Genomic DNA, 23073 nt, shown 5'->3' with positions numbered 1-23073 from the left:
TTTTAACGCTTCTGTCACAGACAACAGAGCCGTCTCAGTAGAGTGCCCTTTCTTGAAACCAGATTGGTTCTGGTCCAGGAAGTCATTTTGGGTGAGGAAGCCAGAGACTTGATTGAGAGCTGCTCTTTCTAATGTTTTAGAAAGAAAAGGCAGTAGTGAGACCGGTCTGTAGTTATCAACCTGGGCGGGGTTGAGAGAAGGCTTTTTAAGCAGTGGTGTGACCTGTGCTTGTTTAAAAGCAGTCGGGAACACACTAGATGTTAAAGAGGCATTGATCGTGTGAGTAATAGCCGGAATGATTGCAGGTGCAATGGTTTGCAGAAGGTCTGAAGGAATCGGGTCAAGTGGTCACGTAGTAGGACGGCTACGCGTTAGGAGAGCCAGTGTCTCGTTCTCAGTGAGAGGAGCGAACGAGGAGAAAGCGACGCCTTCGGTAGAGGGATACCGGGCAGCAGAGCATGATGTAGGACTGCTACATGTCGCATCAGTAAACTGTCTGCTGATAGCTGCCACTTTCCCAGTAAAGAATGAGGCAAGAGCTTCAGCCGTAAGGCAGGTAGCCTGAGGAGGAGGTGGAGGGTTGAGTAGTGTTTTGAATGTAGCAAATAGTTTCCGGGAGTCTGTGAGGGAGCTGATTTTTTTGTGATAGAATTCAGCTTTAGCAGCAGTGAGGCTGGCTGAAAAAGAAGCCAGGAGCAGTTGGTAGTTTTTTAGGTCTGTCTGGTTTTGCTTTTTTTGCCATTTTCTTTCAGCAGCTCTGAGTTTGGAGCGTAGTTCCCTGAGCGTGTCATTTTTGAGCCATGGCTGCGGTTTGCTTGGTTTAATGGCTCGAGATGTTTGAGGACAGAGGTCGTCCAAACAGGAGCTTAATGTGGAGCAAAGAGTATCAGTGGCATCGTTAACATTGAGTGATGAAAATGAGCCTAATGGAGGCATATTGTCAGTCACCAGCGAGGAGTACTGGTCTGCTGGGAGATCTCGAAGATTTCGGCGGAACGAGACCATAGTAGTAGTAGCTGTGGGTTTTTTCGAAATGCGAACGTTGAGTTGCATGAAGAAGTGGTCTGAGAGGTGTAGAGGAGTGACAGTTAAAGAGTCGGTGTCACAGTTACGAGTCAAGATCAGGTCTAGATGTTTGCCAGCTTTATGTGTTGGGGGGCTGGGGACCTGCTCCAGATCGAAAGACTGCATGAGGGATGAGAAGTCTGTGAAGCTGTTACTGTCATGATGGATGTTCATATCCCCTAGAATGAGCATGGGGCAATCTTGTTCGGGGATAGAAGAAGAAGTAGCATGTCAAGTTCATGCGTGAACTCGCCCATTTGTCCAGGAGGACGGTAGATGACAACGACAGTAAGTTTTGATGGAGTATTAACCAGTGTGGCATGATACTCGAACGAGTTGTATGAGTTTGCAGGTAATAGTGGAGTGTATTTTAAGCCATTCGCGAGCAATAGGCCAGTTCCACCTCCTCGTCCTGAGAGACGAGAAGTATGGGTAAAGGAATAATTATTTGAAAGTGCCGCCGGAGTAGCAGTGTTTTCAGGTTTAATCCAGGTTTCAGTCAGAGCCAGTAGTTGTAGTGAGAGATGATTTGCATAAGAGGCGATGAAATCTGCTTTATTAACCGCCGACTGGCAGTTCCACAGCCCAACAGAGAATGAGGTAGTAGTGGGCGTGGCTTGCTTAAGAGGACGCAGGTTAGTATGGTCCTGGCGCCTATGTGTGTTTTTACGCCTTCTGTGCGTACCGGAGATGACAGGAATGTGATGGGAGCACATTTTGTGAGGCAGTAGGACGGGCTGCCTTGTAAGTGGCCTTGCTCGGTGGACTCGCGCAGGTAGACTCGCAGGTCTTTACCCGCGACTCGCGCAGGTAGACTCGCAGGTCTTTACCCGAGTTAGGTCTTCACCCGAGAGGGTCTTCACACAACAGCTGACGCCTTCGGCTGACGCCTCAGCGAGTGTGAGTGACGACATAGGAGTCTGAATTTGCGCGCAGGTGCGGGCGATATAGGAAATCAGCTCCACCAGACTGTCTTTTAAAGCGTGAGTAACGCCCCTGAGGTGTGTAGACAGAGAATGTGTGAATGAGGGGGTTTACCACGCCCCGCTCAAGTGAGAATCGCTCACCCTTGTCCGAAAAAGCGCGCTGAAAAGCGCGTTTGCTGTTGCTCTTACAGCGTAGCTGCAGTTAAAATGGAGTAAAAAGCGCAGTCTGGTGTAGCTTCAGTTCCTGTTTGCTCTCGTAGTGTGCCCGCTCTTATTTAGGAAATCAGCTCCACCAGACTGTCTTTTAAAGCGTGAGTAACGCCCCTGAGGTGTGTAGACAGAGAATGTGTGAATGAGGGGGTTTACCACGCCCCGCTCAAGTGAGAATCGCTCACCCTTGTCCGAAAAAGCACGCTGAAAAGCGCGTTTGCTGTTGCTCTTACAGCGTAGCTGCAGTTAAAATGGAGTAAAAAGCGCAGTCTGGTGTAGCTTCAGTTCCAGTTATATTTAGTCTGTGTGTAGTGTTATATCTAGTGTGTATAGTGTTATATTTAGAGTGTGTGTGGTGTAATATTTATTGTCTGTGTGTGCAGTTATATTTAGTGTGTGTAGTGTTATATTTAGTGTCTGTGCAGTGTTATATTTAGTGTGTGTGTATGTAGTGTTATATTTAGTGTGTGTTGTTATATTTAGTGTGTGTAGTGTTATATTTAGTGTGTGTTGTTATATTTAGTGTGTGTAGTGTTATATTTAGTGTGTGTTATATTTAGTGTGTGTAATGTTATATTTAGTGTGTGTAGTCTTATATGTAGTGTGTATGTAGTGTTATATTTAGTGTGTTTAGTGTTATATTTAGTGTGTGTGTGTTATATTTGGTGTGTGTAGTCTTATATGTAGTGTGTGTGTATTGTTATATGTAGTGTGTAGTGTTATATCTAGTGTGTGTGTAGTGTTATATTTAGTGTGAGTAATGTTATATTTAGTGTGTGTAGTCTTATATGTAGTGTGTGTGCAGTGTTATATTTAGTGTGTGTTGTTATATTTAGTGTGTGTAGTGTTATATTTAGTGTGTAGTGTTATATTTAGTGTGTAGTGTTATATCTAGTGTGTGTGTAGTGTTATATTTAGTGTGTGTGTAGTGTTATATTTAGTGTGTGTAATGTTATATTTAGTGTGTGTAGTCTTATATGTAGTGTGTGTGTGTAGTGTTATATTTAGTGTGTGTAGTGTTATATTTAGTGTGTGTGTAGTGTTATATTTAGTGTGTGTAATGTTATATTTAGTGTGTGTAATGTTATATGTAGTGTGTGCAGTGTTATATTTAGTGTGTGTTGTTATATTTAGTGTGTGTAGTGTTATATTTAGTGTGTAGTGTTATATCTAGTGTGTGTGTAGTGTTATATTTAGTGTGTGTGTAGTGTTATATTTAGTGTGTGTAATGTTATATTTAGTGTGTGTAGTTTTATATGTAGTGTGTGTGTAGTCTTATATGTAGTGTGTGTGCAGTGTTATATTTAGTGTGTGTTATATTTAGTGTGTGTAGTGTTATATTTAGTGTGTGTAGTCTTATATGTAGTGTGTGTAGTGTTATATTTAGTGTGTGTGCAGTGTTATATTTAGTGTGTGTAGTGTTATATTTAGTGTGTATGTGTGTATGTAGTGTTATATTTAGTGTGTGTGTAGTGTTATATTTAGTGTGTGTTTAGTGTTATATCTAGTGTGCATGTAGTGTTATATTTAGTGTGTGTAGTGTTATATTTAGTGTGTGTGTGTGTTGTTATATTTAGTGTGTGTAATGTTATATTTAGTGTGTGTAGTCTTATATGTAGTGTGTGTAGTGTTATATTTAGTGTGTGTAGTCTTATATGTAGTGTGTGTAGTGTTATATTTAGTGTGTGTGTGTTGTTATATTTAGTGTGTGTGTAGTGTTATATTTAGTCTGTGTGTAGTGTTGTATTTAGAGTGTGTGTGTAGTGTTATATGTAGTGTGTGTAGTGTAATATTTATTGTCTGTGTGCAGTTATATTTAGTGTGTGTAGTGTTATATTTAGTGTGTGTGTAGTGTTACGTTTAGTGTGTGTAGTGTTATATTTAGTGTGTGTAGTGTTACGTTTAGTGTATGTGTAGTATTATATGTAGTGTGTGCAGTGTTATATTTAGTGTGTGTAGTGTTATATTTAGTGTGTGTAGTGTTATATTTATTGTCTGTGTGTAGTGTTATATTTATTGTGTGTGTATGTAGTGTTATATTTAGTGTGTGTGTAGTGTTATATTTAGTGTGTGTGTAGTCTTATATGTAGTGTGTGTGCAGTGTTATATTTAGTGTGCAGTGTTATATTTATTGTGTGTTGTTATATTTAGTGTGTGTGTTGTTATATTTAGTGTGTGTGTTGTTATATTTAGTGTGTGTAGTGTTATATTTAGTGTGTGTGTGTGTTGTTATATTTAGTGTGTGTAATGTTATATTTAGTGTGTGTAGTGTTATATTTAGTGTGTGTGTGTTGTTATATTTAGTGTGTGTAATGTTATATTTAGTGTGTGTAGTCTTATATGTAGTGTGGGTAGTGTTATATTTAGTGTGTGTGTGTTGTTATATTTAGTGTGTGTGTAGTGTTATATTTAGTGTGTGTGTAGTGTTGTATTTATTGTCTGTGTGTGCAGTTATATTTAGTGTGTGTAGTGTTATATTTAGTGTGTGTGTAGTGTTACGTTTAGTGTGTGTAGTGTTATATTTAGTGTGTGTAGTGTTACGTTTAGTGTATGTGTAGTGTTATATTTATTGTCTGTGTGTAGTGTTATATTTAGTGTGTGTGTAGTCTTATATGTAGTGTGTGTGCAGTGTTATATTTAGTGTGTGTTGTTATATTTAGTGTGTGTAGTGTTATATTTAGTGTGTGTAATGTTATATTTAGTGTGTGTAGTCTTATATGTAGTGTGTTTGTAGTGTTATATTTATTGTGTGTTATATTTAGTGTGTAGTGTTATATTTAGTGTGTGTGCAGTGTTATATTTAGTGTGTGTGCAGTGTTATATTTAGTGTGTGTGCAGTGTTATATTTAGTGTGTAGTGTTATATTTAGTGTCTGTGCAGTGTTATATTTAGTGTGTGTAGTGTTATATTTAGTGTGTGTGTATGTAGTGTTATATTTAGTGTGTGTGTGTGTATGTAATGTTATATTTAGTGTGTGTAGTCTTATATGTAGTGTGTGCAGTGTTATATTTAGTGTGTGTTGTTATATTTAGTGTGTTGTTATATTTAGTGTGTGTAGAGTTATATTTAGTGTGTGTAGTGTTATATTTAGTGTTTGTGTAATGTTATATTTAGTGTGTGTAGTGTTATATTTAGTGTGTGTTATATTTAGTGTGTGTAGTCTTATATGTAGTGTGTGTAGTGTTATATTTAGTGTGTGTAGTCTTATATTTAGTGTGTGTAGTGTTATATTTAGTCTGTGTGTAGTGTTGTATTTAGAGTGTGTGTGTAGTGTTATATGTAGTGTGTGTGGTGTTATATGTAGTGTGTGTGTAGTGTAATATTTATTGTCTGTGTGTGCAGTTATATTTAGTGTGTGTAGTGTTATATTTAGTGTGTGTGTAGTGTTACGTTTAGTGTGTGTAGTGTTATATTTAGTGTGTGTAGTGTTACGTTTAGTGTATGTGTAGTGTTATATTTAGTGTGTGCAGTGTTATATTTAGTGTGTGCAGTGTTATATTTAGTGTGTGTGAAGTGTTATATTTAGTGTGTGCAATGGTATATTTAGTGTGTGCAATGTTATATTTAGTGTGTGTAGTGTTATATTTAGTGTGTGCAGTGTTATATTTAGTGTGTGTGCAGTGTTATATTTAGTGTGTGTAGTGTTATATTTAGTGTGTGTGCAGTGTTATATTTAGTGTGTGTAGTGTTATATTTATTGTCTGTGTGTAGTGTTATATTTAGTGTGTTTAGTGTTATATTTAGTGTGTGTGTAGTGTTATATTTAGTGTGTGTGTGTAGTGTTATATTAAGGGCGTGTGTGTGTGTGTGTGTAGTGTTATGTTTAGTGTAATTATTAGTGTGTGTAGTGTTATATTTAGTGTCTGTGTGTTTATTGTGTGTGTGTGTGTGTAGTGTTCGTGTGTGTAGTGTTTGTATATAGTCTATGTGTGGGTGTATGTAGTGTATGTATTTTTGGGTGTTTATTGTGTGTATGTACCGTGTGTGTGTGTAGTGTTTGTGTGTGTGTTTGTGTCTATTGTTTGTATGTAGTGTGTGTGTTTTTTGTGTATTGATTTATGTAGTGTGTGTTTGTGTTTGTGTGTAGAGTGTGTGTGTGTCTGTTTGTATGTAGAGTGTATGTGTGAGTGTGTGTGTGTGTGTGAGAGAGAGAGAGAGAGAGAGAGAGCTTACATTTTTTTAATCCAGGTTTGATTCTGATCTTCCCTCCATGTTCCACTCTAAACACACACACACACACACACACACAGATCAGCACAGTGTGAGATTTTTAGAAACTGATTTATAAAGAAATACTTTGTGTGAAAACGAGTGAATATTTGAGAGAGCGGAAATTAGTGACCTCATGTGGTAAAGTACGGAACTGCAATGCACACTGCATAAAATCAGATTAAAAACGGAAGATTTACTCTTACTTCTCTAAATATATTTTTGTCTGCATGTATAAAGTTTTAATACTTGCCGTATCTTATTCTGCTTTATATGCACGATATGTAGTATTATTTTTATTAAAGCCTTTATTCACAAATTGAGAAAACAAGGCACAGTCCCCAGGAGTGACTGAGCAACAGAAATTACTCCAAAAGGGCATGAACAACTCATCCAGGAAGAACCCAGAACAACATTTAAAGAACTGCAGGTCTCACTCACCTCAGTTAAGATCAGTATTAATTAGGGGTGTGACGAGACACTAATCTCACGAGACGAGACGAGACGAGACACGATATTGGGTTCACAAGACGAGACGAGATTTAAAAATACAATATTAAAGAAAATGTCAAAAATGAAAAATGGCTTGAAAACTAGAGTTGACAAAATCATATAACGCACAATTAACAGACTGGTTTCTCTCACACATTGATTTTATAGGAAATAGAAATAAAAATAAGATTAAAAAATACAAATAAAACTTTTCTTGATCTTATATAGAGCAAACATAAAGTGCAAATTACAACCAATCATATTAAGCCTATGGTTTGTGTTTTTTTCTCCTAAATCTCTTGTAATTTAACTATTCATAACCATTACCACTCATTAAGACTATGCTTGAAGTGCAAACAGAGACAAATGTTTTTTAAATACAGTACAGAGCTAAGGGATTAGTACAACTGTCTATGAAATGGTCATGTGTAGGATTTACTTACAGTATTTATATATGGTTTGTATCTTGTTGGTCACTCTGTTACCGTTTATTGTTTCCACTGGAAAGCCAAAATGCAGCCAGATATACAACTTAAAAGTAGCAGAAGCATCTGCTATGCCAGGAGTATTTAATTAGAATCCAGTATGGTCCAGTTCTCCTTTTTCCGCCTGTTTTCGGGCTCCCTAGCTCCTTATTAAGGCGTTTTTTCTCGACCGCGACCCTGACAACACGGGTTCGATCCCGCGTGAGGAGTGGTATGTTTATTTATTTATTTTTTCCTTACCGCGTCTGCACAGATCTGATTGACTGAAGAGAGCGTTTGGTGATCTTACCCCACACGTGATTGGTCTGTGATTTACTGCGCCGCAAAGCGTGTATACAATTAAATCCTTCTCAGTAGGTTTGGGTCCGCATTGGACAACGTTTGGGTCCGGACCCGGACCGCGAGACAGAAATATTGTCACGTTTTAATCTCGCAAGATCTCGTGCCACGAGATCTCGTCACACCTCTAGTATTAATGATTCAATAATAACAAAGAAACTGGGTGAAAATGGTCTCTTAGGTAAGATTAAATGGCAGTTTCTTGTGAGCTGTGAGCTTTCAGAAAAGGGTTACACAAGTATTTTTTTTGCATTCATATTCATACCTTAGTGGACCCCTGTCACAACAACTGTTTAAAATGTGCAGAAAGCATGTATCCTGAAATAAACCAATCAACATGTCACTTGCCATTCCCTTTAAGAGCCAGGTGCGGTCTGACTTTGGCGTATTGCTATATAAATGGCACAGCTACCTGGACTTGTCCAATGTTTTGCATCAGCGTAGATATATTCAAAATCACCGTTGCTGTGATGAAGAGCATGAACAAAAAAACTGTTGGAGGTAGTAAGATATCAATAAGCATCAAGACCACCTTGCACAGGGTGTAGGTTAGGACCCTAAGTTTTCAGAATGGATTCTGGTTTTGCAGTCACTGATTATTTTACCATAAAGACATGGGCTGGTTGCTGTGGTGCTTGACTCTCAGTGTGTATAAAGTTAGTGGGGATCAGTTTTAATCTTATAACTTTTCTCCTGACTCGATGCTCAGGGCAGCTCTCCATCACTGGCTGCATGACCAGAACCAGTTAAACTTTTCCACCTGTTCTGGAGTAAAACCTAAACCTTGGTTCAACAAAAAGATGAGCCAAAACAGAATTACAGCGAAATACTTGGCATTCAGTGCAGACAGCTTGGGCATGGAAAAATTAACAGTGGCTGTGTAAACAAAAATAAGACAGAATGAAGGTTACATGCTGCTCCACCGTGTTTACCTGGTGACTACAACTAGATTTACTACAGGTCCCACAATGCAATGTGTTTCACAGAATTAACCCCTAACTTTCTCAACACTTTGCTTTCCTGTGTGGCACAGCGCACACACAACAGGCAATATCTAGAGTGACAAAACATGTACAGCAATATTTATCTCACAATATGTTGATAACATAATTATCAGTTCAGACCTACCCGAGTTTCTCCAGTTTGCAGTGTGGATCCTCCAGTCTGGCAGAAAGGAGCTTCACTCCTGACTCTCCTGGGTGGTTGTAGGTCAGATCCAGCTCTTTCAGGTGGGACGGGTTTGAAATTAGAGCTGAAGCCAGAGAACAACAGCCTTTCTCTGTGATCATACAACCAGATAATCTGCAGACAGAGCAAAGGAATGTACTTTGATATTAGTAAGTCTCTTTTTTTTAAATAACACTACAAAATCTGTAAAAAATCTATAGAAAACTAAAGTTTCTTAACATAGATTAACAAATTCATGAAACCCAAACCTCAACAGTAAGCATGTCTGTGAACACAGCATTAGCATTGATGTGGACCAAAGAATTGAGTTCATATTAACTTTTGCTAAAATTGTTTTTGCTTGTGCATCACAATTTTGTAATCAATATGTGATATATCTCAAATGTTCATTCAAGTTGGACATTCTTAAGACGACTGCAGAATACTCTGACTTTCGTTAAACACTTTTTCTTGTGTGATTTGTTATCATCATGGTAAACACCTAAATATTTACACATTTATACGTGTAGAATATCTATTGGTGTCAATCGATTAAAAAATGCAATCTAATTAACCCTGTCAAAATTCTGTTACTAATCGCACTTGTTTTTCTTAAGACAGAAGTGGATATTTTATGGAGTAAATTTTGTGCCAAAAGTTTTACACAAAAAAATAAAATCCACAATCAAAATGTTAGAAATCTAAAGCAAAAATTGGATGCTACAAATTCAAAAGAGAAACAATATATAGCAAACACACATTTTTAAATGTACTTGGTTACTTTATTATCCTTTCCAGTTATTTGAAAATTATTTCAGTTTGGATTTTGCCAGTCTTTGCTTTTATTGTTGGGTTTTTGTGAACTTGTGTTCAGCGAACTAGTGAGTAACCTAGTCAGTGAACTAGTGAGTTACCTAGCCAGTGAGCTAGTGAGTTAGCTAGTTATCTACTTAGTGAGCTAGTGAGTTACCTAGCCAGTGAGCTAGTGAGTTAGCTAGTTACCTACTCAGTGAGCTAGTGAGTTAGCTAGTTACCTACTCAGTGAGCTAGTGAGTTAGCTAGTTACCTACTCAGTGAGCTAGTGAGTTACCTAGCCAGTAAGCTAGTGAGTTAGCTAGTTACCTACTCAGTAAGCTAGTGAGTTAGCTAGTTACCTACTCAGTGAACTAGTGAGTAACCTAGTCAGTGAACTAGTGAGTTACCTAGTCAGTGAACTATTGAGTTACCTAGTCATTGAGCTAGTGAGTTAGTTAGTTACCTACTTTGTGCATGAAAATTTAGCATGCTAATGTGAGCTTTTTAATGGAGTGAAACAGAGAATAATATAACATAATATAACATTAAACAGAACGTTTGTATGAAATTTAATTGTAAAAGTATCTGCTGCTGCTGCTGTTCGCTCTCTGTTTGGAAGGACGCTTGAAACTGGCGGGGTGGGCATGATCAGTCTCAGTGGTCAGTCCAAAACCAGCTGACCAATGGAGATTCAAGGGGAACGCCTTCTTCTAAGCCCCGCCCACACGTGAAAAGTGTGCCAAAACTCAGAAGAAAAAAAAAACTAAAGCAGAAGCAAAGAAGAGATTCTAGAAGCAAAAGTTTTAAACAGAAATATCCAAAACAATCCACAAAAAAATTAACAAAAGCACAAAAATAAAAGCAAAGACTGGCAAAATCCAAACTGAAATAAAGTAACCAAGTATATTTAAAAATATATATTTGCTATATATTTTTTCTCTTTTGAATTTGCAACATACAATTTTTGCTTTTGATTCTTAACATTTTGATTGCGGACTTTATTTTTTGTGTAAAACTTGTGTATAGCTATGCTGAGAGCGTAGAAACCCAGAGTGTGTGCTGTGTTTTACCACAGAGAATGGAGCTAGCTTCTTTCTTTTATATATTTTTTTCTGCAAGTAACAACATATATGTGGTGCTTTTAGCTCATGTATGAACTATGTTGTATGTCGTTTTTTGATGCTTTTTTTTTACATTTTACATTTCATACATACATACGAGTTAAAAGAAAAAAGGAAATGAGCATAAAAGAGTACAATTACTCTTGTCTTATTATTTTGTATTTGGTCTGTAGATGGAGTACCATGACAAATTAAAGGGCATGGAAAAGTCTGAGCAGGGAGAGATGTTTAGGGCTTCTCCCCTTTGCCATCCTGGAAAGAACATCCTGCTCAGACCAACCTTGCACATCCTTCTGTGTAATTTAGTTTATTTAACTAATTGTGTTTTTATTTGTTGTCTTGTATGTTATTTTGGTCTGTGATAACCTGAAAAACTGACCTGAGAATCTGCACTTTACAGTGTGAACTCTTCAGTCCAGCAGAGAGCAGCTCCACTCCTGAATCCTGCAGGTCGTTGTTACTGAGGTCCAGCTCTTTCAGGGAGGAGTTTTCCAAGTTTAAAACTGATTCCAGATTTTCACATGTCTTTACTCCAAGGTCACATGAAGCTAGTCTGAAAATTTAAGAATAAACAAATGATTCTACAATAAACCCAAAGAAGAATATTTGAATGGATTGACAAAGAATAGAGAACAGAATTAAACTGTGAAATGTATTGTCCATCGAAAGAGCTGGTGTTTCCTTATACTGAAATAGTTAACATGCAGAAATCTCCACTTTATTTGTGATCAGCATGGACTTTTTGGAGTATGTGAATGTATGCTATTTTCCCAGTTAAACTCTGGAAAAACATTACACCTTTTCCCACATATATATATATATATATATATGTTAGGAATGAATACAGACACTTAAAATGTATGTTCTATATGAAACTGTTATGTTGTATTACTAATCATCATTTCTCCAAAGTATATTGAGATATGATTTTTCAGTCAAATCACCCAGTGCTACTTTAGAGTGGATATAAACTCGGATCTACCCTATATTTCCTTCGGAAAGTATCTATCTATCTATCTATCTATCTATCTATCTATCTATCTATCTATCTATCTATCTATCTATCTATCTATCTATCTATCTATCTATCTGCAAGAGATGTGCGTTTATTTTAACAAAAACATAAAATGTACCCAAAACCTTTTTTTAAGATTGTACTTAATCAATCTAAAACAGAAACTTCATGTTCTGTTTACATTAAAATGATGGTTTAATTATTATTACACACAAAGGATAATGCATGTAACAATGTGAAAAATGTAAATCCACCAGTCATTGAATGGAAACTGATTCTACACATCAGCAGTTAATTAAAAACTGTGTGAAGGCCTGAATAAAAATACTCACACAGCTCTTCTGGATATTTTAACTACTGGCAGCAGCCTAAGAAGACACTCCTCTGATGGATCATATTTACTGAGGTTAAACTCATCCAGCTCTTGTTCTGAGTTCACCAACACAAACGCCAGAGCTGACCACTGAGCAGGAGAGAGGCTGGCCTGTTGAAGACGACGCTCACCACCTCTCCTCAGGTATTTCTGCACTTCCTGCACCAGAGAATGATCATTCAGTTCATTCAGACAGTGGAACAAATTGATGGATTTCTCTGGAGATGAGTTCTTCTCAATCTTCTTCTTGATGTATTTGATGGTTTCCTCATTACTGTCAGAGATCCTCTCTGTATGTGTCAGTACGACTCGTAACAGATTCTGATTAGACTCCAGTGAGAGACCCAGGAGAAAACGAAGGAACAGGTCCAGGTGTCCACTCTCACTCTGTAAGGCTCTGTCTATGGCACTGCTGAGGAAGTCAGTCATTGTTGACTTGCTGAAGATTGCAGATAGTTCAGTGTTTTGGTTTTTAGTGGTTTGCTCATTCAGAACGCTTCTGTCATTGAAGCAGAGAAATGCATATAAAGCAGCAAGAAACTCCTGAACGCTCAGATGTACAAAGCTGAAGACCTTCCCGAGGTGCAGCTCATGTTCCTCCCTGAAGATCTGGGTACACACTCCTGAGTACACCGACACTTCTTTAATATCGATGCCACTCTCTTTTAGATCTTCCTCATAGAAGATCAGGTTTCCTTTCTCCATCTGCTGGAACGCCAGTTTCCCCAGAGCCAGGATACTTGTTCTAATCTGCTGAGAATCAATGTCACTTTTCCCACTGTACTTCTGGGTCTTGTGTTTGATCTGAAAGATCAGGAAGTGTGTGAACATCTGCGTCAGGGTTTTGGGAATTTCTCCACTCTCAGCTTCACTCAGCATTCTCTCTAGAACTGTGGCTGTAATCCAGCAGAAGACCGGTATGTGGCACATGATGTAGAGGCTTCTTGAAGACCTGATGTGTGTGAAGACTTCGTTGGCCAGGTCCTTATCACTGATCCTCTTTCTGAAGTACTCCTGTTTCTGAGGGTCACTGAAACCTCGCACTTCTGTTACCTGATCAACACACTCAGGAGGGATCTGACTGACCGCCGCTGGTCGAGAGGTGATCCAGAGGAGAGCGGAGGGAAGCAGATTCCCCTTGATGAGGTTCGTCAGCAGAACATCCACTGAGGTTTGTTCTTCTATATTCACCAAGTTCTCATTGTTCTGGAAATTCAGAGGCAGTCGACACTCATCCAGACCATCAAAGATGAACATGACCTTGTAGCCCTTATAATGTCTTGGTTTTAAATCTTTTGTTTCTGGGAAAAAGCTCTGAATAAGATTTACCAGACTGAGCTTCTTCTCCTTCATCAGATTCAGCTCTCTAAAAGGAAGTGGAAATATGAAGAGCACGTCCTGATTTACTTCTCCTTCAGTCCAGTCCAGGATGAACTTCTGCACAGAGACTGTTTTTCCAATTCCAGCAACTCCTTTAGTCAGCACAGTTCTGATGGTTCGTTTCTGTTCTGGTAAAGGGTTAAAAATGTTGTTGCATTTTATTGGTCTTTCCTGTGTTGTTTTTTTCCTGGATGCAGCTTCAATCTGTTTCACCTCATGTTCCTGATTGACATCTCCAACCCCTCCCTCTGTGATGTAGAGCTCTGTGTAGATCTCATTCAGAAGTGCTGACTTTACATGGCCTGAGATTCCTTCATTAATTCTCTGATATTTATCCCTCAGCTTGGATTTGAGCTTTCGTTGGCATGCTGGGGCTAATTCTGATTGCAGAGGAAGAGAATAAGGAAAATGTAATTAGCTGTGATCTTCATGAAAGACCCCTGTGTAGAACAACTTTGATACAGTAGATAATTGTTAGGTTTAAGGATACATTTGATGCTGTGACACAATATCTTATAATTTCAAAATCCAGTTAACTATTGCTTATTATTCTAATTTGAAAAGCAGAACTCCTCTGAGGAAATAAATTAGCCCTTTAAGTTGGTACCCATAGTCATGACCCAGAACTCTTACTGCTCTCTAGTGTGTTGGCGAGGTCTGTCTGATTCATGTTCCTCAGGATGTGCAGTGTGACTTTCAGCACCCCCTCCTTCTGATCATCATCCACCTCTCCCTCAGAGCATGCTGGGTAATCTGGATTTAGGAGCTTCTTGAATGTGTTCAGCTCATTCTTCACTAGAGATATAAACTTCTCCTGCAGCTCCTGATTAAGAACAAACAGAGAATCAGTAAAGCTGTTACAGTACAGAGAGAGAGATGATGACACTGATCTGAGCAGAAAAGGAGTTATGGATGCTTTAAACATCATGTTACTGAGCACCATCTTATTGCATTAATATTAACATGGTTACTGTTATAATACTCTAGAAAACTCTAGAAAACTGAGGGTGAATAATTTACAGTTGCAAGAAAAGGTATGTGAACCCTTTGGGATTATTTGGATTTCTGCATGAATTGGTCATTAAATGTGTTCAGATCTTCATCTGTCACAACAATAGACAAACACAATCTAATACACACAAAAAATACAGTGAGTCCAAGAAGTATTTGATCCCTTGCTGATTTTCTTTGTTTGCCCACTAATAAAGACACTATCCTTCTGCACTTTTAATGGTAGATATATTCTAACAGGGAGAGACAGAATATCAAGACAAAAATCCAGAATATAATTTTAAAGAATAAATTTTAATTAATTTGTATTTCAATGAGGAAAATAAGTATTTGATCCCTCTTGCCAAACACACTCAATACTTAGTGGCAAAGCCTTTGTTTGCAAGCACAGCGGTGAGACGTTTGTTGTAGTTAACCACAAGTTTAGCACACACACCAGGGGCAATTTTGACCCACTCTTCTTTGCAGATCCTCTCTAAATCATGAAGGTTGGTGGGCTGTCGCTTGGCAACTCTGACCTTCAGCTCCCTCCATAGATTTTCGATCGGATTGAGGTCTGGCGACTGGCTGGGCCACTCCATGACCTTAAAGTGATTTTTCTTGAGCCAATCCTTTGTTGCCTTTGCTGTATGTTTAGGGTCGTTATCATGTTGGAAGACCCAACCACGGCCCATTTTCAGATCCCTGGCAGAGGGGAGGAGGTTGTCCCTCAGGATTGTGCGGTACATGGCTCAATCCATCTTCCCAGTGATGCAGTGAAGTAGCCCTGTACCCTTGGCAGAGAAACACCCCCAAAACATTATGCTTCCACCTCCATGCTTGACGGTGGGCACAGTGTTCTTGGGGTCAAAGGCAGCATTTTTCTTACTCCACACATGGCGGGTGGAGTTGAGGCCAAAAAGTTAAATTTTGGTCTCGTCTGACCACAAAACCTTCTCCCAATAACTTGGTTCATCTTTCAAATGATCATTGGCATACTTGAGGCGCGCCTCCACATGTGCTCTCTTCAGCAGGGGTACCTTTCGGGCACTGCAGGATGTGAATCCATTGTTGCGCAAAGTGTTGCCAATTGTTTCCTTGCAAACTGTGGTCCCAGCTGCCTTCAGGTCATTTGCTAACTCCTGCCGAGTGGTTGCAGGACGATTTCTGACCGTTCTCAGCATCATTGCCACCCCACGAGGCGAAATCTTCTTTGGAGCACCGGGCCGAGGTCTGTTGATTGTCATGTTATACTCTTTAAACTTTCTGATAATTGCACCAATAGTTGTTACTTTCACATCCAACACCTTACTAATCTTTTTGTAGCCCATTCCAGTTTTGTGAAGGTCAACAATTCTGACTCTGAGGTCCTGTGACAGCTCTTTGGTTTTACCCATGTTGGAGACTTGAAATCTGTGTGATCTGTCTGATTCTGTGGACAGGTGTTTTTCACACAAGTGATTAGTGAGAACAGGTGGCTTCAGGTCAGGTAACAAGTTGATTGGGAGTGTCTAACTGGTCTGTAAAAGCCAGAACTGCTAATGAATGCTAAGGGATCAAATACTTATTTCACTCCATGAAATACAAATCAATTAATATATATTCCTTAGATTTATTTTCTGGATTTTCTTTTTAATATTCTGTCTCTCCATGTAAGAATACATCTACCATTAAAAGTATAGAATGATCATGTCTTTATTAGTGGGCCAACGAAGAAAATCAGCAAGGGATCAAATACTTCTTGGACTCACTGTATATGTTTGCATGGTTTTCTTGAACACAACATGTTAACATTCACAGTTCAGTTGGGAAAAGTATGTGAACCCCTAGACTAATGACTTTTCTAAGAGCTAATTGGAGCCAGGAGTCAGCCAACCTGGAGTCCAATCAATGTGATGAGATTGGATGTGTTGGATAAAGCTGCTCTGCCCTATAAAAACACACACCAGTTTTAGTTCGCTGTTCTTAAGTAGCATTGCCTGATCTGAATCATGCCTCGCACAAAAGAGCTCTCAGAAGACCTACATTCAAGAATTGTTTACTTGCATGAAGCTGGAACGGGTTACAAAAGTATCTCTAAAGCCTTGATGTTCATGTGTAAGACACAGGGTCTACATGGTGGAGGGGGCATCATGGTTTGGGGCTGCTTTGCTGCCTCAGGGCCTGGACGGATTGCCGTCATAAACGGAAAACAGAATTCCCAAGTTTACCAAGACATTTTGCGGGAAAACTTAAGACCATCTGTCCACCAACTGAAGCTCAACAGAGGATGGATAATGCAACAGAACAACCACCCAAAACATAGAAGTGAATCAACAACTGAATGACTTCAACAGAAGAAAATACATCTTCTGAAGAGTCCTGACCTCAACCCAATTGAGTTGTTGTGGCATCATGACCGCAAGAGAGCGATTCACACCAGATATCCCAAGATTATTGCTGAACTGAAACAGTTTAGTGAAGAAGAATGATCCAGAATTCCTCCTGACTGTTCTGCAGGTCTAATCTGCAACTACAGGAAATGATTGGTTGAGGTTTTTTGCTGCCAATGGAGGATTAACCAGTTATTAAATCCAAAGATTGTTCCACCCTGTACTGTGAATGTTAACATGTTGTGTTCAAAAAACATGCAAACATATAATTTCTTGTGTGGTTTTAGTTAAAGCAGACTATGTTTGTCTTTTGTTGTGATTTTATGACCAATTTATGCAGAAATCCAAGTAATCCCAAAGGGTTCACATACTTTTTCTTGCAACTGTATGATAAGTATCAAAATTTCAAAGTGAAATTAAATTTATATGTAAAAGAAATCAGAGAGCTTTACATCATATATATGATTCATGACTAACCTTGAATATGTGGTCCAGTTTTTGTCTGGAATAGTTGTTTTTCTTCTTACTATGGATGAACAGAAAATCCACACTGTATTCCAAACGAATAAATCAGCTGATCTTTTGTTTCAATAAAATATGGTTATTAATTAAAAATAGAATATCAGCAAATAACAGATACTGATCTGTAATTAAAGCCTGCATTAAATCAATAATTTTCTAAATGCATCAGGAATACTGTCGTAGACGAGCTAGGGAACCTAAGTTTAATTCTCAGCACTAATAGGGGTATTTATACTCAAAAGTTCAGGTGACCAATCAGTAGCTGGGTGAACCGGAACGCCGTAGCTTCACATGTTCTGATTAGTCATTGTAGTCCTGAAAGCGAGAATTCTGGAAATGGAGTTTCTGAGTTCGTCAGTCCAGAGCAGACTGACAGCATCAGGACTGAGACAATGTTTCTTAAAGGTTAAAACAGAGCTTTACCTTCTAATAATGTAAATAAAGATTTTTGTAATGATGTCACTGTTTACCTGAAGTTTTGATGTATGTCAAAGAACCTGTTGCTTTGAACCACTGTGTCAATGCTTAATTTGTTCTACAATTAACACAGTATTTAAATATATAAATAAATGATGAACAGTGCCAATCAGCAACAATGTGAATGTAATTAGAAAGAAAACAGCTAAAAAGTTATCCAAAATTACTGGAAATTAAATATGTTCTAATTAGCATACTAATTTATATTCTAATTCTATGTATTGTACTAGAACACATTCTCCCATTCCTGGATGTATGAACTCACCCCAGCAACTGATATGATAAATACATGCACAACAGATTACAAAGTTTTATTCAATGCTATTAAAGAAACAATAAATGTCCTGTTTTCAATACACTGGAAGCAATAATCCTCGCAAAAAAATATATATTTCCACCAGACACATAAAGCACTTTGTGGTTTTGGCCACCAGATGGTGCTGATGTGCTCTGTGTCATAAAGCTTTGAGTGGAGAATATTTTTTGTACAGTTAGGAGAAACGATTCAGTGCTTACATAAGCTTTAGTTTACCATCAATAATATTTTAGATATGTTAGCAGGGCAATTTCTGCAGAAGTAGCATTAATTGGGTTTAATTTAGCATAAAAGATGACAGAACATAGCACACGTACACACATGGAATTGTTGGTACCCCGCGGTTAATGAAAGAAAAACCCACAATGGTCACAGAAATAACTTGAATCTGACAAAAGTAATAATAAATAAAAATGCAATGAAAATGAACATATGAAAGTCAGATATTGCTTTTCAGCCATGCCATAAAATATATATAAAAATCTCATGAAATAGGCCTGGGCAGAAATGATGGTACCCTTAACTTAATATTTAGTTGCACAACCTTTTAAGGTAATCACTGCAATTAAATGATTTCCAGACGGCTCCTTGTTTCAGCTCCTTCCAAAGATGCTCAATAGGATTTAGGTCAGAACTCATAGAAGCACTTCAGAATAGTCTAATGTTTCCTCTTAGCCAATTTTGGGTGTTTTTAGCTGTGTGTTTTGGGTCATTATCCTGTTTTAAGACCCATGACCTGCGACTGAGACCAAGCTTTCTGACACTGAGCAGCACATTTCTCTCTAGAATCTCTTGATAGTCTTGAGATTTCATTGTACCCTGAACAGATTTAAGACCCCCTGTACCAGATGCAGCAAAGCAGCTCCAGAACATAACAGAGCACCCTCCACCATGTTTCACAGTAGGGACAGTGTTCTTTTTTTCATATGCTTCATTTTTCCGTCTGTAAACATAGAGCTGATTTGCCTTGCCAAAAAGTTCCAGAAGCTTTGTGGCTTCTCAACATGTAGTTTGGCAAATTCCAGTCTGGCTTTTTAATGTTTTTTTTTTCAACAATGGTGTCCTCCTTGGTCGTCTCCCATTAAGTTCACTTTGGCTCAAACAGTGATGGTGTGATCTGACACTGATGCTCCTCGAGCTTAAACTTCACCTTTAATCTCTTTAGAAGTTTTTCTGGGCTCTTTTGTTACCTTTTGTATTACCGTCTCTTTGATTTGTCATCAGTTTTCTTCCTGAGGCCATGTCCAGGGAGGTTAGCTACAGTCCTGTGGATGTTACATTTCTGAATAATATGTGAACTGTTGTCACAGGAAATTCAAGCTGCTTAAAAATGGTTTTATAACCTTTAACTTTAACATGCTTTTTCTCCTGAAACAGTTCTTTCCTTCACTTCCTCTGGTCCATGTTGAGTGTGGTACACACCACTTTACCAAACAGCACAGTGACTACCTGTAGCCCTATACAGGTCCTTCTCAAAAAAATTGCATATTGTCATAAAGTTCATTCTTTTCCATAATGAAATGATAAAAATTAAACGTTCATATATTTTAGACTCATTGCACACCAACTGAAATATTTCAGGTCTTTATTGTTTTAATACTGATGATTTTGGCATACAGCTCATGAAAACCCAAAATTCCTACCTCACAAAATTAGCATATCATGAAAAGGTTCTCTAAACGAGCTATTAACCTAATCATCTGAATCAATTAATTAACTCTAAACACCTGCAAAAGATTCCTGAGGCTTTTAAAATCTCCCAGCATGGTTCATTACTCCATACTCACTTCAAACCATAATCATGGGTAAGACTGCCTTCCTGACTGCTGTCCAGAAGGCCATCACTGACACCCTTAAGCAAGATGGTAAGACACAGAAAGAAATTTCTGAACAAATAGTCTGTTCCCAGAGTGCTGTATCAAGACACCTCAGTGGGAAGGAAAATGGGTGGCAGAAAACGCTGCAGAACGAGAAGAGGTGACCGGACCCTGAGGAAGATTGTGGAGAGGGGGCGATTCCAGACCTTGGGGGACCTGCGGAAGCAGTGGACTGAGTCTGGTGTAGAAACATCCAGAGCCACCGTGCACAGGCGTGTGCAGGAAATGGGCTACAGGTGCCGCATTCCCCATGTCAAGCCACTTTTGAACCAGAAACAGCGGCAGAAGCGCCTGACCTGGGCTACAGAGAAGCAGAACCGGACTGCTGCTCAGTTTTTGCATGTCATTCTGAAACCAAGGTGCCAGAGTCTGGTGGAAGACTGGGGAGAAGGAAATGCCAAAATGCCTGAAGTCCAGTGTCAAGTACCCACAGTCAGTGATGGTCTGGGGTGCCATGTCAGCTGCTGGTGTTGGTCCACTGTGTTTTATCAAGGGCAGGGTCAATGCAGCTAGCTATCAGGAGATTTTGGAGCACTTCATGCTTCCATCTGCTGAAAAGCTTTATGGAAATGAAGATTTCATTTTTCAGCAGGACCTGGCACCTGCTCACAGTGCCAAAACCACTGGTAAACGGTTTACTGACCATGGTATTACTGTGCTCAATTGGCCTGCCAACCCTCCTGACCTGAACCCCATAGAGATTCTTTGGGATATTGTGAAGAGAAAGTTGAGAGATGCAAGACCAACACTCTGGATGAGCTTAAGGCCGCTATCGAAGCATCCTGGGCCTCCATAACACCTCAGCAGTGCCACAGGCTGATTGCCTCCATGCCACACCACATTGAAGCAGTCATTTCTGCAAAAGCATTCCCCACCAAGTATTGAGTGCATAACTGAACATAATTATTTGAAGGTTGACTTTGTATGTATTAAAAACACTTTTCTTTTATTGGTCGTATTAAATATGCTATTTTTTTTAGATAGGGATTATTGTTTTTTCTTTACTTTTTTGCCAAAATCATCAACATTAAAACAAAAAAAAGCCTGAAATACTTCAGTTGTGCGTTATGAATCTAAAATATATGAAAGTCTAATGTTTACCAGTACATTACAGAAAATAATGAACTTTATCACAATATGCTAATTTTTTGAGAAGGACCTGTATATATAGACCCACTGATTGATTACACGATTGTAGACACCTGTGATTCTAATTAGTGGACACTCCTTGATATAACATGTGCCTTTAGTCACATTATTTTCAAAGGTACCATCATTTTGTCCAGGCCTGTTTAATGAGTTTACTTTTTAAAACAATTCTGTTGAAGCACAGTTCAAAATCAATATCAGATATTCATTTATTTATTTTCATAAAAATTTTATTTAGTATTACTTTTGTCACATTCAAGTTTTTTCTGTGACCATTGTTGGTTTTTCATTCACACTTCATTTTCTTCCAAATCTCTCTCTCTCACACACACACACACACACACACACACACACAAACACACACACACACACACAGCTGAAGGCATGTTTTCTCTTTCCATTCTGTTAAAGGTGGAATATGGAATATTCCTCCATTAAAGCTCTCAGTTAAAATCAGTTACCCAGCACATTAAAATATTCTCATTTATACTGACATTAGCAATACAACAAAGAATAATCTAGTCTGCCAGACACAACACACTGCACAATGATTGTTGTCCCTTCACAGAATATTGTTGTGATTAATACAATTAATGTTTTTATTTGATTGATATAACGTATATAAATATAATTTAGTTTTGCCAATATAACACTGATGCTTTTATTCAAGAATATCTGGTAGGTCACATGGTGCACTGTTTAATATTTGAATGTGTGAGTTTAATGTTTAAATATTAAATATATTGTTTTCATTAATATATTTAGTAAGAAAATCTTTCGATCATTTAAGAAGTGCAGTTTATTACAATATAATACTTTTCTAAAAATGTTTTTGAATAATGCAAAATACTGTTCTGTTTTTTTTGTATTTGACAAAATTATGAAAATTATTTAGATAATGATTTTATCAGTATCACACCCCCCAAGATATAGATATATGTGTAATTCTTCAACCTGTAGCTGATATTGTAATTTACTCTCTTTGTTCAGGTCAGTCAGTCTAATCTAAACCCCACCTCCCCATCACACCCAGCTGTGTACAACGATCATTACATACAGAAAAACTCACACTGACCTCCCGTGTGTGTGTGTGTGTGAATGTGTGTGTGTTATATGGTTTAAAAAGGTAAATTATAGTAAAAAATCAGCAAATGATGTAAGTGATGTTTCACTCACTGTGGGTCAGAGGTCATATCTTCACTGCTGAAATCAGGACGAATAATGATGGACCGGTCACTCTTCATAGAAACACAGCTGGGTTCTGGAGAAGCTCCTCTCTGGGTTTCAGTTCTGTTAACATTAAACACAGTGAAACTCCAGCATTTACACAGTGAAACTCCAACACACAGCACATCTTTAATAAAGATCAGGAACTGAAGAGCTTCACTCTCAGAACAGAACAGTAGTTTAGTGCAGTGATGTACCGAGACCCAGAGCTTCCTCCTCCACTGCTGAAGAATGGAGGTTCCCACATGGACCAATCACTCTTCATAGACACTCCACTGGGGGCTGGAGATGCTGCTCTCTTCTCCCTGTAAACAGATCTTCATGATGATCCATGATGAGAGTAAAGTGTGGAGTAATGTGTTCCTTAACTAAAACTGATTCACAGGTTCCAGACTAACTTCTTCATAACCGTCCCAGAAGTGTCCCGAAGCTTTCTGTCAGCTGCCCCAAACTGAAAAACGCTCGTCTAATAAATATACATATTTTAATTTCTTTAACAATACTGTTGAATATATTTGTGTGTTTGTTATGATGTCACAGTCATCACCTGATTAGATCATATTTAC

At 38.3% G+C, this 23073-nt stretch overlaps 2 protein-coding genes across 3 annotated transcripts in view; one reads left to right on the top strand and one right to left on the bottom strand.

Moving 5' to 3' along the window:
• LOC125801307 (zinc finger protein 585A-like) overlaps positions 1 to 23073 on the top strand; it is a 188292-nt gene that overhangs the window by 38344 nt on the left and 126875 nt on the right. The gene's annotated exons all lie outside the window — the stretch shown is intronic.
• LOC111196763 (NLR family CARD domain-containing protein 3-like) overlaps positions 1 to 23073 on the bottom strand; it is a 43074-nt gene that overhangs the window by 5769 nt on the left and 14232 nt on the right. The window contains exons 3-10 of the mRNA XM_049478463.1: positions 22705 to 22812; positions 22457 to 22570; positions 17417 to 17465; positions 14211 to 14400; positions 12157 to 13957; positions 11189 to 11362; positions 8855 to 9028; positions 6375 to 6421 (exon numbers count right to left, since the gene is read on the bottom strand). Coding sequence (XP_049334420.1) covers positions 6375 to 6421; positions 8855 to 9028; positions 11189 to 11362; positions 12157 to 13957; positions 14211 to 14400; positions 17417 to 17465; positions 22457 to 22570; positions 22705 to 22812 — 2657 coding nt within the window. The remainder of the gene's footprint in view (positions 1 to 6374; positions 6422 to 8854; positions 9029 to 11188; positions 11363 to 12156; positions 13958 to 14210; positions 14401 to 17416; positions 17466 to 22456; positions 22571 to 22704; positions 22813 to 23073) is intronic.

The sequence above is a fragment of the Astyanax mexicanus genome, chromosome 4 (assembly GCF_023375975.1).
Source record: "Astyanax mexicanus isolate ESR-SI-001 chromosome 4, AstMex3_surface, whole genome shotgun sequence".
Classification (NCBI taxonomy): domain Eukaryota; kingdom Metazoa; phylum Chordata; class Actinopteri; order Characiformes; family Acestrorhamphidae; genus Astyanax; species Astyanax mexicanus.
This window is presented reverse-complemented; position numbering and strand designations above follow the sequence as displayed.